At 40.6% G+C, this 18,854-nt stretch overlaps 1 protein-coding gene across 1 annotated transcript in view; it reads right to left on the reverse strand.

Moving 5' to 3' along the window:
- scn4ab (sodium channel, voltage-gated, type IV, alpha, b) overlaps positions 1 to 18,854 on the reverse strand; it is a 69,713-nt gene that overhangs the window by 28,974 nt on the left and 21,885 nt on the right. The window contains exons 10-18 of the mRNA XM_080010161.1: positions 16,955 to 17,171; positions 13,438 to 13,676; positions 11,726 to 11,797; positions 11,513 to 11,614; positions 10,870 to 11,226; positions 10,231 to 10,396; positions 6,928 to 7,118; positions 6,305 to 6,410; positions 5,017 to 5,171 (exon numbers count right to left, since the gene is read on the reverse strand). Of these exons, the coding sequence (XP_079866287.1) occupies positions 5,017 to 5,171; positions 6,305 to 6,410; positions 6,928 to 7,118; positions 10,231 to 10,396; positions 10,870 to 11,226; positions 11,513 to 11,614; positions 11,726 to 11,797; positions 13,438 to 13,676; positions 16,955 to 17,171 (1,605 nt within the window). The remainder of the gene's footprint in view (positions 1 to 5,016; positions 5,172 to 6,304; positions 6,411 to 6,927; positions 7,119 to 10,230; positions 10,397 to 10,869; positions 11,227 to 11,512; positions 11,615 to 11,725; positions 11,798 to 13,437; positions 13,677 to 16,954; positions 17,172 to 18,854) is intronic.

Consider the following 18,854-nt stretch of genomic DNA (forward strand, 5'->3'; position numbering starts at 1 on the left):
TGCTCACGGGCACCATTCACAGAGTTTGTTTTATCAACAATCATCCAGCAGCGGAATTGTCACAGAACCAGAAGCCCCCACCTTTTCAGTAGCAGCCAAACATACAGAAAAAATGCAGATACAGTGGCAATATTCCTGTGCAGAGATTAGAATCTGTGTGTTAAGTGTTTGAATTATTGTTGTGTTTTGTGCGTAAATGGAATCTGTGAGTATGGAGGTTTGTTGTATGGTCTGAACCGCGGACCACCGTCTGACCCACGACTCGGCCAGTCAGTACCTTAGTTCCTATGGGACAGGGCCCATAGGAACTAAGGTAAGCAGAGCCATTTTGAAAATCTGGATTAGTTTTGACTGTCTGGGACGTGGTAAAATTTTGGTAGCTGTAGAATGTCTGTTTCCTCCTCGTGTGCACTGTATTTTGCGTTGCAGCATTATTGCTGAAATTAATGTTGTTTGAGTGCTGTTGGAATAAAGATGAAGGAAATATTATTGTATTGTGAGGGAAATAGAAGGACATGGAAAAGTCGATTAGAAATGGACTGTTGAAGTCACGAATGGAGATAGGAGGAAGTGAGCGGCTAGAGGGTTGGAGCGTACTGAGAGAAGTTTTTGGAAGAGATTCCAACTGCATTCACTTTGCTGATGACGTGTGAAAGTGTGTGTGTGACTAACCCCGCCCAGGATCCACAGCTTAGCCATCACACAGCAAGATTATGACACTGAGTTCCACCCACTCCAAGCTACACACATTTAGCATAGAAAATAGTGCTGATTATTAACTAAAACATATATATAACCACAACTGAACCCAACTGACCCCAACGGAACCAACTGAACAAACTGAATCACCAGAACTGTCTCCCCCGCTCACCAACATCCCCGCCAACCTATGGACAAAACGACACCAACGCCATCAGCACTGCATCCACCGAGGAAGCTAATGCCACTGCCAAAAGCTAAGTACTCACACCCAGTGATTACACCCAGCAGAAACCGTGAGCTGGCAAAGCACATTGCATCCATTTAACCCATTCAAACGACTCCGCAGGGTCGGGGGACCCTAGTATTCATACTAATCACAACATTATTAATAATACTCCCGACACTGCGGCATTATGCTCAACCACTAAAAGATAATGGGGTCATCAAACCTAAAGCCCCATAACCAATGGAGTACACACGGCCACATCTCCATACGTCTGGGACTGCATGATACACTGCACCCATGTCAACCGAAAAATAACACAATCTGTAAACGTCCCCTGTGTCTACATAGATGCCTTTAGAGAACCAAGGGAGGTCCCCTCACAAATTTAAGGCACAAAACCAAATTTCAGGTGGATTTGTGTCTATACTTTGTCCCTGGTGAACAATTGACAAAAATATCAAATGGGTGAACTACATCTTTTGTCATCAACAAGGCTTTGCCAATTACACGTTTAAATTTTTACATTACATTATTACATTACATTGCATTTAGCAGACGCTTTTATCCAAAGCACATGTACCTGCAGAATATATGACCAGATTGCTCCGATCATCCGTGCTATGATTTTGAAGGTTGTGCGGGTGCAGCAAATGGCATTATTGGCGCAACCTGAATTTTCCTCTTCCTCTGTACATGTCCTGGAGAGCATTGTTTCGGGGGTGGCCAAGCTGGCCATTTGGAAAAGCAGAAGGAATGCTGCGCGGGGTCAGGGGTCAGTAGACCCGGCCCAGATGACGATTGGTCTGCTCTCAGCCCGCCTCAGGGTGGAGTTTGAGTTTTACAAACTGACCAGCAAATTGGACACTTTCAGGAATGTATGGGGTGTTGGAAGTGTGTCATTCCAGGAATCATACTGGATTGAGCACAGCACCTCTGCTGTGTTCAGTCCAGGATGATTCCCTCATTGTTAACCTGTGATTTTCAGTGGTAGTTGTGATCTTTTTCTTTTCTCCTCTCTCTCTCTCCAAAGAGGTAAACTGTACAAAGGAGGAAGTCTGGGCTACAAAGGGAGCTGTCCTTATAGTGAACAGCTGTCTCAAACCTGGTGAAGAAACCTACAGATCCCTGCGTACCAAGTTCTCTGATCTCTGAAGAGGGATGTCTGTACTCTTGCTGCCTATTGCTGCTGGTTGACTGATTTGTCTCTGGTTTTTGTTGTTTGATTGGTTCCTGCGTGATCAAGTTGCTGCTGCTGTGACATGACTTACTGCAAATAAAGGAACCCTAAAAGTCAAACTCTCTCTCTCTCTCTCTCGCTCTCTCTCTCTCTCTCTCTCTCTCTCTCTCTCTCTCTCTCTCTCTCTCTCTCTCTCTCTCTCATCTAGAGTATCACTGAGTGAAGTCATACATTTTGAACACATTCCTTCTAGAACCTTTTCACAGTGCATTGCATGTTCTAGAATACAACTGTTATGAATTATATTAATTATTTTTACTCACGAAGACTCTATGACTCTTAGATGGAGTTTTTATGGAGATAAAGGTATTTTTACCATGGATCTCCACCGCCATCACATGGCGGGATAAGAAGCCCTTGCGTTACACACACACATATGTGTTCGTGTTATACTCAAATTACGTGTTCAAGTACAAGTTCAAGTTGAAGAGATTATTTGTCACATACATTATACATACTGTCATGATCTCCGCCTTCATCTACCTTCCCCTCCCTCTCCTAACCTGTCTCATTAACCCAACTCCATTCACCTGCGCACACAGCTGTTCCCTGATTCCCTGCTACCGACTCTGCCTCGCTCCGATCACGCATCCTGCCTGCCACTCCGCCTGTCTTCTGTCTGCACTCCTCGTTATCGAACCTGCCTGTCCCTGACGACGTATCCTGCCTGCCCCCTGCCTGTCTTCCGTCTGCTCTACAAATAAAAGACATTACCAAATATCCCTGCCTGTCTTTGTGCTGCAATTGGGTCCTAACCGCACCCGTTACACATACGGTCATACATATATGCAGTGAATTGTCATGAAACCCGGTGATTACGCACAATAAGCTCCAAAAATACTAAAAAACACCAAAATGTGCGTAATCGACACAAGGTGCTCGCGCAGGCAGCCGCAAGGGGAGGCGCCACAATCGCGATTCTGGGTTCTATAATTATATCATAGAATTAATTGACTGTGTTGTATTAAATATACATTTAAATCCTCCTAAAATTCTTCCTTTCTGCGCGGTGGTGGGGTGGGGGGACGGTGGGGCATGAGAAAGCGAGGCCGCGGGTGTGGGGCGGGGGACATTCTTTGATTTCCTTTCGGCTACTGCAGACTGATTAACTGAGCAACTGTGTTGTGTGTTGATAGTGCTTTCTGTTATTAATGATACAGGTATGAATTTGTTATATCACATAGTCAATAATCAATGTTTGTGTGGATTTATCACAAATATAGTGTCATAGTGTGTAAGCGTGTCGGGATGTTTGTTTTATTATCATTTTATATTTTTCTTGATAGCACTGTTGATGGTTCATGTATATGTATTGTTTTTAGCCCATAAAATGACGGTGATGGGAGTTTGTGAGTGATGATTCCGGCAGTCCGGTCAGAGGACGTGACGTCGCAGGAGTGTCTCTGTGCGACACACTCCGTCTTTTCTGATGAGAAGTGCTGACAACTCTGAAAGAAACTATTTCCGCCTTATATCAACTACTAAACTTTTGCACATTTTTCTTTAATGAATTCATCATTTTATTTTCCTTTACGAATTTTAGTTTTTTTCCACCTAAAACTCTCTGGTTTGTGAATACACATAGTGAGCTTGTTTAATGTATTTTTTGAGTCACCAAAGTTTCTGATAAATTTTGTAACTGAGTTGATAATAGCTTTGTACAACAGTATTTGCAAGTATTTTTAAACAAGTCAGGAAGTTAACGACCAGATCCTCCCACACCAACCAAGCCTTGAGACCAGCTTCTGTGTTCTATCACCTGACGCTGTTCCAACGATGCCTCCAACTGCCACCCCAAAAGGGATGAAGTGAGACCCCCAAGTCCATGACTTCCAGACTTCCGACTCTACGCTCTGGTGGAGCTCCTCGCTGAAGCGTTCCACGTCCAGGGCTGGAACAAAAGACCCTGAAGGGCTCGCCGGGTACCACACCATCCAGAAGGCGTTGTTTCAAGGAATGCTGTTCACAGCAGATCCTCTTTTGTGTCTCTGACCAAAAATTGATGCTGGGATAGTTTTCAATTTCTAGATTAGAACATAGGAATAATATTTGGGCTTCCGTTTTTTTTCTCATCTCATCTCATCTTGTGGGGGGGTCGCTCAGGAGGTAGAGCTGGTCGTCTAGTAATCTAAAGGTTGCTGGTTCGATCCCAGGCTCCTCCTGCTAGCATGCTGTCGTGTCCTTGAGCAAGACACTTAACCCCTCATTGCTCCTGATGGCTGCGTCCGTCGGTGTTTGAATAATTGTAAGTCGCTTTGGATAAAAGCGTCTGCTAAATGTAAATGTAAATAAACACACACTTCCCATCACTGCCAAATCAGGTACTAATTTATTTTTTAAGTTCATTGTTTTCTTATTTATTCTTATTTATTTCATGTTATTTCATCTCTTATTTTAATCTCTTTATTTTACCTTTTATTGCCAAGTATTTTAGCTACAAATAAATAGTTTGTTTATTTCTAAGGTTGTTGTCTGTGATGTTTATCTCCAAGTAGTTACTTAAGCTCATTGAAAGAGGACACACTTTAGATATGAGATTGACCCAATAACTTAAAGTAAACATATTTGTTTCTTTAAACTAAACAAAACAAAGGTGGTGCCCTGTCAAGACAATTATTAATTATTTAATATTAAATATTAACGTAGACATAACGATAGACAGCAGATCCTTCCTGTACCATGGCTGGAGGGACTATGTGAGACCCCACGGGTCCTCAGGACAAGGAATCATAACCCTGTGTGACTGGTTCCTGGATAAGGACCCACCAACTAGTGAGGACCAATCAGGACCAGGAATGGTTGAAACGGACCAATCGGGACCATGACCAGCTGGGCCTGGCAGTGGACTCACCAGTGCGCCGCTGCTCAGCAGGATCATGAAGATGATGAAAGTTTCGAAGGTCTGATGCTCCACGATGAAGAAACATGTTTGTCGTAGTTTGGACCATATTTTCAAACTGGGAAGATCAAGGTCCAGATGCAGGAAGTGACAGCGGGCCGAGCACTCTGCATAATAATAACATGCATGTTCATAAAATAAATATAAAGGATATTCATATCCATTAAATGAACACTGCACATCATATTCATAATATTAATATTAGAAACAATGATAATAATAATAATAATAATAATAATAATAATAATAATAATAATAATAATAATAAAAATATCAAAAGTACTGTATAAAAGCACAATATGAATATTCATGATATCAATATTTAAAGTATTCAGTAGAATATTCATTTGTTAGCTTAGAAACATTCAGTTTTACGCTTTCAGTTTTAACGTCCAGTTTTATATATGTGTATATATATATATATATATATACAAAGTATATATAATATGATACTACAATACTACTACTACTACAATACTACAATATACTGTGTGTATATATTTATATATATCGTATATATATACTACTATATAATATATAGTATTGTCAAGCATGGGGTGCAGTTACTGTTTATTGATTTACAGTACCTGTTGCGTGTTATATGGCGACCTGGTTTTAAGTTTAATATATATTATTTAATTTAACACCTAATTAGTTTAGAGCCCTATTACCCATTATTGATACTTTATTTTGAATATGATTAACATGCTTTGTTATTGAATTATTATTGTGTTTTATAACAGAGCAGATAAATAATCATGGATTAAATCAATTTAACTCTCTGTGAGCCTTATCTGAACTGCACTTCATCTGCAATCATATTCATATTAATAATACTTTTTTGAATTATTAATATCAACAGAGACAACAGTATTATTGATAACATACAATTATTAAAAACAAGAGTTAACCTAGTTGAATATTAATAATACTATTGATAACCCAGCTTATATATTAATAACTGAAATTATAACGACTGTGAAATATGAACAGCGTAAAGAAATTGATCTGATGATTTAGGTATCAGATCAATAAGAAGAAATCAGTCAAACTCAGACTAGAAGAAATAAAATGTGTGTTCCTGTAGAGAGCGAGTGAGTGAGTGAGTGAGTGAGTGAGTGAGTGAATGAGTGAGTGAATGAGTGTATGAGTGAATGAGTGAGTGAGTGAATGAGTGAATGAGTAAGTGTGTGTGTGTGTGTGTCTTTGTGTGTGTGTGAGTGAGTGTGTGTGTACGTGCCAGCACTGCAGCAGTCCGCAGGTCCTTCTTCTTCTTCATCCTCGTCATCGTCTAAAGCTTGTTGAGCTTTTTCCACCGTGCTGCACAGCGAAGACTCCTCAGAGTTCTGAAGAATGAACAGAAGATAAAAAAAAGAACTAACTGAACAACAGAAGAGACAATAGAGATCTGCTTCTTCGGGAAAACTACCTAACCCTAATCCAATTGTTATCTTTGGTAATTGCAGGGAAGTGATATGTTCTGCATAAAGGGTCTTGGTGTTTTGGTAAAATGCTTGCTTGCATGGTTGCTTTGATATCACAGATCAGATGGGACACAGGGGGACAGGGCAGGGAACAGCAGCACTGAGTTGCAGGTAGAGTAGCTTATAATATAAGCTACTGTACCGTAACCCTCACGCCAACCCTGCTATGTTGGATTGGTTACTGTAGTCCCTGAATGTATGAAGAAATGCAAGAAAAGGGATTCCAATAGCAATTTATTTTCTGAAGTAAGACCCCCAAACCCCTCCTTTTATTGTGCCCCCCCCATCCTGAAACCAAAGTTATACCCTTGATGCTAACTGGCGCCCATGTTGGAGAACCAACCCAGTGGCTTCATGGGAAACCAAACAAACAGGTTACCTCAAAGTCCTCTTCTTCACCTTCGTCCTCCTCCGTCTCCAGGTCCGACTCTGCAATCGCCATGGGAACGCGCAACGTCAGGATATCGCTGTAGTTACTGTTTCCATGGTTACAGGTGAGTTGCTCATCGAGACCACTCAGAGCCAAACGATTACTTTTCTCTTCCGCCATTTTCTCTTCCTCAGCTGCTTCTAAACAAAAGAGCATCATGTGACAGCTTATTACATCATGTGAGATGATATTAGATAAAGAATACAGTGAGGGAGGAATGTCATCGTTTTTCTTGAGAGGCCATTGTACTTGAATAGCTGTCATTCATTTTTATTGTTCATTTGTATATTATGTACGTGTTTTATACAGGTAATTTCTAATGGCTGCTACCTTTGCCAGGTCTCCCTTGTAAAAGAGATTTCTGATCTCCATGGTAGTTCCTCGTTAAAAAAAAAAAATAAAAAATAAATAAAATAAATAAAATTACATCATATACATATGTATTATACTACATGATGTACAGTAATAACATGTGACATTGAGAATAACATGTTACACAATGTCATAACATCTTACATGATGATATGACCTGTTACATGATGAATAACCTGTTACATGGTGTAATATCATGTAGCATGATGTGATTACATGTTACATGATTAATAACATGCTACATCATGTCATAACACTTTACATGATGCCATAACATGTTACATGATGTCATAACATGTTACATGATGGATAACATATTACATGATGTAATAACCTGTTACATGATGAATAACATATTACATGATGTAATAACTTGTTACATGATGAATAACATGTCATCTGATTTAAGAGCCTGTAAGATGATGTTACATTATACATAAAATGTTACATAAGGTCAAACCATTTTAGACTATGAATATCATGTTACATGATGAATAACCTTTCAAATGATGTCATAACCTGTGAAATGATGAATAACCTGTTTTATGATAAATAACATCTTACATGATGTTGTAACCTGTTATATGATGATTAACATGTTACACGATGTAATTAACTGTTACATGATGACAATATGTTTCATGGTGTCATAACATGTTACATGATAAATCACATGTTACATGATGAATAACATTTTAAATTATACATAAAATGTTTCATGATGTCAAACCATTTTAGACTATGAATATCATGTTACATGATGAATAACCTTTCACATGATGTCATAACCTGTGAAATGATGAATAACCTGTTATATGATAAATAACATGATGTTGACATGATGTTGTAACCTGATATATGATGATAAACATGTTACACGGTGTAATTAACTGTTACATGATGAACAACATGTTACATGGTGAAATAACCTGTTACATGATGAATTATATGTGACAAGATGTCATAACATATTACATGATGAATAACATCATTAAACAGATGAATAACTTGTTAGATGTTACATGTTACAAATGTTTCATGATGCCCTAACCTGTGAAATGAAGAATAACATATTTACATAATGTACAGTAAAAACATGTTACATGTTTCAGAACATTGACATGATACCGTGATATGTTACATGGTGAATAATATGTTATATGATGAAATAACCTGTTAGATGATGAATAACATGTTGCATGATGTCATAACCTTTTTAATGAGGGATATCCTATTAAATGATGAATAACATGTTACATTATGTAATAACATGTTACATGATATGTCACAGGATTTTATTACCTGTTACACTATGTAATAACATGCAACAATAATAACTTACCCTTACCTGCTGCTACTACTACTACACCACTACTACACTACTGCTACTACTAGATGACTACTACCACCCTGCAAATTCACTACTACTACTAAACTACTACTACTAGACTACTAATACACTATTACTACTACACCACTGCTACACTACTACTACTACTAGACTACTACTACACTATTACTACAAGTACTCCTCACTTAACAACCTACCGGTTTAAAGACCGTTCGGATTTACAACTAGCTCTCTGACCAGTCGGTATTGTACGCTCTGTACAATACCAAGCATCTCAGCTCATCACCCTTTATATACTATATACACTATATATACTATATATACTATATACACTATATAGATTCAAGATTCAAGATTCAAGAGGTTTATTCGTCACATACATATACATACTTTCATACATGTATGCAGTGAAATGTAATGCAATGCACCCGGTGATTACACACAATATGTCCTAGACTGAACACAGTAGCTACCTAAGAAAATTTCTTTCTACTAGACCAACTAACTGATTCCTAAAACGTAATACAGTAAGTCGAATACTTATAGAATAAAATAAAATATATAGAATAAAATAAAATAAAATAAAATGGAATAGATATAGGGAACAGGCTTACGTATATGGGATATATATATACTATATATAAATACACTTTATACACTATATATACTGTAAACACTATATATACTATATACACTTTATTCAATATATATACATGTATACACTATATACAGTGTATACATCTCATCAGCGTTCTCAGTCTCAGTCTCGTTCCCGCAGTCTATATATAAGTATATATACTATATTTACTTGATACCTTATACATTCTATATACACTGTATACACTTTATACACTATCTACACTATATATACTATAAAGACTATATATACCAGTCATGCCTGCTGACGTGAAATAACATGGGTCCTCACTTATCAACCAATTGACCAGGCTTAACGGCCTGTTCGTAGGAATGGAATCAATCAGTGTGATCTAGGTGATCAATCAGTGTAATCTAGGTTATGAATCAGCGTGATCTAGTTGATCAATCAACATGATCGAGGTTATAAATCAGTGTGATCTAGATTATCAATCAATGTGATCTATGTTATCAATCAGTGTGATCTAGGTGATCAATCAGCATGGTCTAGGTTATCAATCAGTGTGATCTAGGTTATCAATCTATGTGATCGAGTTGATCAATCAGTGTGATCTAGGTTATCAATCAATGTGATTTGGTTATCAATCAGCATGATCTGGGTTATAAATCAGTGTGATCTAGGTTATTAATCAGTGTGATACACTATCTCGGTTATCATTCAGAGGGATCTTTGTTATCAATCAGCGTGATCTAGATGATCAATCAGCGTGGTCTAGGTTATAAATCAGCGTGATCTTGGTGATCAATCAGCGTGATCTAGGTTATAAATCAGTGTGATCTAGGTGATCAATCAGTGTGATGTAGGTGATCAATCTAGGGGATCAAGATGATCAATCAGAGTGACCTAGGTGATTAATCATTGCCAGTCCTACCAGTGTATTTTCCCAGCATGCTCAAGATTCTGCTGAGAGTCCACTGGAAGAACCTGCTGATTCGACTGATTGCGATCTGCAGATTATTCTCTGATTCATCTTCAGGAGCCGCCAGGTTGTCTCCACTGAAGGAGCTGAGCAGCAACGCCAAAAAGAGGTTGAGGACCTGCAGCAAAGAGCAGCAGTTAGAGCTTCAACTAAATAATCCATCAACTAAGTAAACCAACGACTAAAATATCAATTAACTGACTAATCCAACAACTAATTTATCCATTAACTGACCAATCCAACAACAAATTAATCCATTAACTGACTAATCTAACAACTAACTAATCCATTAATTTACTAATCCATCCACTAACTAATCCAACAACTAACTAATCCATGAACTGACTAATCCAATAACTAACTAATCTATTAACTGACTAACCCATTAACTAATCCCATAACTGACTAATCCAATAACTGACTAGTCATTTAAATGAGCCATTAACCGACTAATCCATTAACTGACTAATCCAACTAACATTATTTATTCAATCAATTGATTTAACTAATTATTATTTGTTTACTTAAATGTTACAGGCAGGCAGGCAGGCAGACAGACAGACAGTCAGTCAGGCAGACAGACTTTCTCACCACCAGGTTTCCTATGACCATGACCATCATAAAGACAGTGAGGCACATAGCAGGCCCTGCCACCTCCATGCAGTCCCACATGGTCTCGATCCACTCGCCGCAGAGCACCCTGAAGATGATGAGGAAGGCGTGGAAGAAGTCGGCCATGTGCCAGCGTGGCAGAACGCAGTCCTCCGCGATGCGGCACACGCACTCCCGGTACGAGTGCCCGAACAGCTGCATGCCCACCACTGCAAAGATGAACACTATAATGCCGAGCACCAGCGTAAGGTTGCCCAGCGCGCCAACTGAGTTGCCGATGATCCTGATCAGCATGTTGAGGGTTGGCCATGACTTGGCCAGCTTGAACACCCGCATCTGGGGGGGGGGGGGCGACAGGAAATGGGAGGTTATAACACAGGAAGTGAGAGGTCAACACAGGAAGTGGGAGGTTAACAACAGAAGTGGGAGGTCAACACAGAAAGCGAGCGGTTATAACACAGGAAATGGGAGGTCAACGAAGGAATTGTGAGGTTAAGACAGGAAGTGCCAGGTCAACACTGGATGTGAGATAATAACACAGGAAGTAGGAGGTTGAAACAGGAAGTGGGTAGTTCACACAGGAAGTGAAAGGTCAAAACAAGAAGTGGGTGGTGGAACTAACCAATCGGAAGGAGCGCAGCACTGACAGACCCTGGACGTTAGCCAACCCCAGCTCCACCAGACTCATGGTCACTATGATGCTGTCAAATACATTCCAGCCCACCTGGTCAACAGGAAGTAGGGATAAGGCACCAGGAAGTGGGAATAATGCAACAGGAAGTATAAATAAGTCAACAGCAAGCAGGAATAAATAAACAGGAAGTACAAGTGTGACCTGGAAGTAGTAGTAGGGGTCCATAGCAAGCAGCTTCAGAACCATCTCAGCTGTGAATATTCCAGTGAAAACCTGAGAACAAATTAAATATAATATTAAGATTATATACATATAATTATATAATAATATTAAGATTATATACAAGATTATATACACTACTCACAAAAAGATAGGGATATTTGGCTTTCGGGTGATTAATGGAAAATGTAAAAAGTTCACGCTACAGTGATATTAGATCATGAAAGTAGGGCATTTAAGTAGAAGCATGCAATGGTGATTTCCTCATCTCAAACAATTTATTGAAACAAAAGCCAACAACAGTGGTGGGTATACCACAACCAAAAATGTCAATGTTTCTTGTCATGTGCCCTTAAGCATCAATTACAGCTTGACAACGACATCTCATGCTGTTCACAAGTCGACTTATTGTCTGCTGAGGCATGGCACCCCACTCTTCTTGAAGGGTGGCCCTCAGGTCATTGAGGTTCTGGGGTACAGAGTTACAAGCCTCTACACGGCGATTCAGCTGATCCCATAGGTTTTCTGTGGGATTCAGGTCTGGAGAAAGTGCCAGCCACTCCATTTGAGGCACCCCAGTCTCCAGCAGCCGTTCCCTAATGATGCGACCTCGATGAGCTGGAGCATTGTCGTCCATGAAGATGAAATTAGGCCTGTGTTGTTCATGCAGGGGCACAATGACTGGATTAATGATGTTATTCAGGTCATATGGGCTTGTCACTGTACCATACACAAAGTTTAGGGCAGTTCTGTATTGACTAGACACACCTGCCCACACTGTAACACCACCACAAAAGGCTCGTCTGGTGCAACAGTGGCTGATGCATAACGCTCTCCTTGACGTGTCCAACATCATTGGCGGCCATCATTTCTGCTCAATGTGAATCGAGTTTCATCAGAGAACAGCACTGAGGCCCACTGGTCCCTCGTCCAGCCTAAATGCTCCCTGGCCCATGCAAGACGATGATGCCTGTGCCTGGTGGTGTGGTCAGGTACCCTTGCAGGTGGTCTAGCACGCAGACCATGCTGATGTAAATGGTTTCAAATGGTCTGACGTGACACTTGGGTGCCTCTCACCTCCCTTAAATGTGTTTGGAGTTGAGTGGCATTCATCATCCGCTTCCGCAGGGCACTGTTCACAATGAATCGCTCATCAGTGTGGAATGTGGCCAAAGGACGTCCACTTCTATGCCTTTCTGTGACTCTTCCAGTCTCTCTGTATCTCTGTTGCAACCTGCTGATGACACTCTGTGACACTTTAAGCTCAGTGGCCACTTCCCTCTGGGAACATCCTGTTTGAAGCCTCGCAATGGCGAGGTACTGTTGACCAATTGTTAGGTGTCATCTTGGTCTCATGATGTCAAAATGTGAACAGCATGATGAAGAGGACTGTTTAAATACCAATTCTAATTGAACCAGGAAATGTATTGGTCGATTCATGGATCAAACACATGTTGTGAATTTTGCTGTTCAGCTCCTTGTTAGAGAGCAGCAAGTTGTGCAAAAAGTACTGAAACACTGAACAGTTGGACATGTGCATTCAAAAGTTTAGAGAAGGTCAAATTAAGCTCCCCTGTAAAGGTTATTGTGCATTTTAGGTTCATCCTGAAATGTCACCCGAAAGCCAAATATCTGTAACTGTTTGTGAGTAGTGTATATCCGTATTTATATATATACCACTCTAAGTCCCTCACCAGATTGCCCACGCTCAGCATGTGGTCGAACCCGGGTGTCATGGGGTAGTGCTCCATGGCCATGAAGACAGTGTTGAGCACGATGCACAAAGTGATGCCCAGTTCCACCACCGGGTCCATCACCAGTAGGTAAATTCGCACCTTCAGCCGCTGCCAGCTCCCACAGCACTCCCAACGCAGGAACGACCCTGAGAACCAGTACCAGCATGGAGGACAAGGTCTCTGCTGGTCCTCCAGGTCTGCAGGAGAGAAGGAGGAGAACATCTTGAGGAGAAAGACTAGAGGAGAAAGGTAGAGAACATCTAGAGGAGAACATCCAGGGATTATCTGGAACAGTATATCTAATGAGAACAGCTGGAGCAGTACATCTAGATTCAAGATTCAAGATTCAAGAGGTTTATTCGTCACATACATATACATACTTTCATACATGTATGCAGTGAAATGTAATGCAACGCACCCAGTGATAACACACAATATGTCCTCGGAAAATTTCTTTCTACTAGACCAACTAACTAGAGGAGAACATCTAGAGAACATCTGGAAATCTAAAACAGAACATCTAATGAAAACAGCTGGAGCAGTACAGCTAGAGGAGAACACCAGAGGAGAACCTCTGAAGAACATAATCTGGAGAAAGTCATCTCGAGCAGAGGTTCCCAACTACAGGGCCGTGGACTGTTGCCGGGCCATGGGGCATTTGCCATCGGGCTGTGAGAAGGCGGGTGGGAATCTTTTCAGAATCAATCTCTGCTCTCTTCGCTATCTCCTCAGCTATGCTGCATGATCAGAGTGATCTTTTCTCCAAACAAAGCAAATAAAAAGGGTGTATTTTTATTATAAATGTATTTGATTTTCTCAGATTCCTAATCGAATTACACAAAAAGAGCCCCGATCCCTGATCTAGAGGAAAACATCTGCAGCAGTACATCTAAAGGAGAACATATTGAAGAGAACATCTGGAGCAGTACATTGAGAGGAAAACATCTAGAGGTGAACATCTGGAGGATAACGTCGAGAAGAGAAAATCTAGAGGAGAGCATCGAGAGGAAAACATCTAGAGCATTACATCTCGAGCAGAACATCGAGAGGAGAACATCTTGAGCAGAACATCTAGAGGAGAACGTCTAGAGGAGAAAATCTAGAGCAGTAAATCTAGAGGAGAACATCTGGAGCAGTACATCTAGAGGAGAAAATCGGGAGCAGAATATCTAGAGTAGAACACCTGGAGCAGAACATCGCGAGCATAACATCTCGAGGAGAACATCCAGAGGAGAACATCTGGAGACAAGCCAGAATAGAACATCTGGAGCAGTATATCTAAAGGAAAACATCTGGAGGAGAACATCTGCAACATCAGAACAAGGCTGCGTTCTTTTTCCTTTGTTCTTCTCCCTGTACACCAACAGCTGCACCTCCAGCCACCAGTCTTTCAAGTTCCTGAAATTTGCGGACGACACCACCCTCATTGGGGTCATCTCTGGTGGGGATGAGTCCGCCTACAGGTGGAAAATTGACCATCCGGTGACTTGGTGCAGCCAGAACAACCTACAGCTCAACACTGTGAAGACAGTGGAAATGGTTGTGGCCTTCAGGAAGAACGCAGTTGACTCTGTGGAGTCCTGCCGCTTCCTGGGAACCAACATCTCCCAGGACCTCAAGTGGTAGCTGAACATCAGCTCCATCTTCAAGAAAGTCCAGCATAGGACAAACTTCCTGTGGCAGCTGAGGAAGTTCAACCTCCCAGAGACGATGATGGTGCACTTCTACACCTCCATCATTGAGTCCGTTCTCACCTCCTCCATCACCATCTAGTACGCTGCTGCAACCAGCAAGGACAAGGGCAGACTGCAGTGTTTCATTCGCTCTGCTGAGAAGGTGATAAGTTTCTTTCGTCTGCAACTGACCTCATCAACAATGTCCCAACCCGCCCCCCACCACTACGCCTTAAACTGAATGGGTATGTCAATGTGTTACATTAACACACATTCCTCATTCTTCTGGACTTTTATTAGTAAACATTGCACATACTGTTACATTTTGGACTGAACATTTGCACATTCCTGCACAAACTGTACAGCTTTATTAAAAATAAAGAAATAAATTAAATAACAGTCTTATTTTACATATTCTTATACATTTTACTTATAATTTCCTTATTGTTTTACATTTATGTTTCATGTATGCACTGAACACCAAGACAAATTCCTTGTTCGTGTCAACTTACTTGGCAATAAGGACTATTCTGATTCTGATTCTGATTCTGATCTGGAGCAGTACATCTAGAGGTGAACATCTAGAGACAACCCCGAAGAGACGAAAATTCATGCACTCTTCTATAGAACTTTAGGACTGTGTGTACTGTATGTAGTACTGTGTGTACGACGGTGTGTAGTATTGTGTTTACAGTCGTTCTGTGTTTACTGTTTCTAGGACTGTGTGAGCTGTGTGTAGAACTGTGTGCACTGTGTGTACCTTCGATCTTGTGTTGGTTTGTAGAATTCCTTCTTGTCTCTGTTAAGTCCAGGTCCTTAACCTGAGGGACAGACATGGAGCTCATAGCGTTGGTTCAAGTGGGGAGCCACGCTCACATGTCAGGTGACGTGTCCCAATCACTACTTTTCTACTCAACAAACTATTGAAATCCCCCTCCAAAATCTGTCAGCGTCTAACGCCAGTTCCGCTCATACCTTCAGGAGAAAGCAGAGGTGACTGCGCTTGTCTTCCAACCAGATTGTTGGAATTTGAAAATGCAGAACTTGGCCTACACTCAATGTCTGTAATGTAATTTGATCTACTGCATGGAGAAACTAACCAGGAGACAAAGCTACAAGATGATGCTACGCAGCACAAACTTGGCTCATATTTTTTACATTATCAAGACCCCATGCTAGGTTCAATGAACCTCAGAAATGTATCATTTCTAAGTCCGCAGTCAACCTTCCAGACATATATTTCTGTAACCCTAGTAACCGCAGTATTATGTGTTATTCTGAAAACCCGTGAATGTTATGCTTACAGGACAAAGAGCATAGTTAAGGTCCAAGTTAAATGTGTTTTCAAAAATTTGCATACAAAGGAAACTTCGTTCACTGCTATCAGTCCATGCTGCCATGTTTCTATGATGTTTGGACTGTCATCTCTGCAACCTGGTGCCTGACGAAGCTGGAATAGGGTTAGGACAGGGTAAGGGTTGAAAACAGGGATAGGGTTACAACAGGGTTAGGGTAAGAACAGGTTTCATTCAGTCTGAGCTACAGGGTAAGGGTTACAGGGTTAGGCTAACCCTATCTATATGTAGTGGATGTCCATCTATCAATCCATCCATCTATCTATCTATCTTAACCGATTAACTAGTCTGTCCATCCATCTATCTGACTAACTGACCCTTTCTGAAAATAACCAGTGGATGGGGCTGGTCTTTCTGTTAGAATTTGTATCGTGCTGGTAGCATAGTAGTGTAGTCGTACAGTAGAACTGGTATAGAAGTAGTAAAGTAGTAGTATGGTAGTAATATTTTTAATAGTATAGTAGTAGTAGTACCGTACTAATACCTCCAGCTCCCTCCTCCTCAGCATCTCCTCCTGTACACGGGCCTCGGTGGCCGTCTCTAGGTTCTGCTCGGCGTAGGCCATAGCCACCACGGCCAGGATCAAGTTTATGAGGTAGAAGGATCCCAGGAAGATGACCAGGATGAAGAAGACAATGTAGGCCTTCCCTGCTGCACGCAGGGTCTGAGAGACCAACAGATGGAGAGAGGCGGTGAGAGACAGTAGTTAGACAGACAGACAGGCAGACAGACAGACAGACAGATAGATAGATAGATAGATAGTTAGTTAGTTGACCTCATACTGCTCAGAAACATAGAGGTTTGAACATTGGAGCCTGGAACATACAGACCCTCATGGATGCTGCTTCTGGGAGATCAACCTGAACGAAGATCAGCATTCATTGCTCGAGAGCTTAGAAGGTTGAACACAGACTTTCCTGCCCTGTCATAAGCTCGCCAGGCTGAAGAGGGGCAACTGAAGGAGGAGAAAGGTGGATAGACTTTCTGGAAGGGAAAGTGGGTGATGAACCCAAACACCATGGAGTGGGATTTGCCATCAGAAACAGCCTCATCAAGCACCTCTATGGACCTCCAGTCAGTCTACATAATAGTCTACATAATAGAGAATACACATATTATTCACCACTCCACCAAAGTTTCTCTCCATTCCTTTCCTTTCCTCCCTCATTTACCACCCTAACTATGACAGGAAGAGGCCACATGCCCAGTTGTAGTTCTAGTTTTCCTAGAGACCTGATTAACTCTATTTTTCAATATGTTGCAATTCAATGTTTATGTTTTTGTGTAAATGTTGTTTGGTTCTATGTTTAATTGTCTCATCCCTGGTGAATCTCCCCATCTTGGAGTAGTGATCAGTTATTTATAGACCCAAACATGAAAAATAGTTCTCCAAAGAGGGGGGTTGATGGTGGTTCTGTATAATAATAAACTGGTACAGGGACGCACGCACGCACGCACGCACGCACGCATGCACACAACCAGTATCTGCTTGTACCACACCCCTTAACACCCTCCTGATCACGTCCTTCTCTTTTCTTCTCCTTTACTGCTGTAAATATCAGGAAGGATGATGCCACACGCAAATTGCTATTTAAATCTTCATCGACTTAATTATGTTTTGTCAAATACATATTGTTTTTCTTTGTTTTTTTTGTCATTTTTCTCACCTGTGGTGAGTCGCCTTCCCCCTCTTGGAGAATTAATGATGATTATTTGTTGACTGAACATGATGAAATCGTTCTCCAAAGTGAAGGATCGGTGACAGATTTTCAGATTTCAGATTTTCTGACACTCATAATATTGATAAACTCTACATTTTGTTGTGTTGTCCGTACTTTTAAACTCCAAAATAATTCCACTTTTATAAAACATGTCTATTCTTACTGTGAAATAAAAGATTCAAGATTCAAGATTCAAGATTCAAGATTTTTATTTGTCACATACATATACATACTTCCATACATATATGAAGTGAAATGTAATGCAACGCACCCGGTGATAGCACACAATAAGTCCTAGGAATAAATAAAAAAATAAAATAAAATAAAAAGTAGAAAATTCCTTTCTAATAGACCGACTAACTGACTCCTAAAACGTAATACAGTAAGTGGAATACTTATAGAATAAGATAAAAAATATATAGAATAAAATACAATAAAAATAAATTGAAATAAAATGGAATAGGTAGAAGGAATATGCCTATGTATATACAGATATATGCATTTAAAGTGGCATGTGAATTAAAGTGGGATGTGAATGTGAATAGTGTGAGGTAGTGTTTGGGATAATACAGCACAGTATACAACAGTACGGCGCAGCAATACGGCATCACGAACAACCCTGAACA

This window comes from Zeus faber (assembly GCF_960531495.2).
Source record: "Zeus faber genome assembly, chromosome: 11".
Lineage (NCBI taxonomy): Eukaryota > Metazoa > Chordata > Actinopteri > Zeiformes > Zeidae > Zeus > Zeus faber.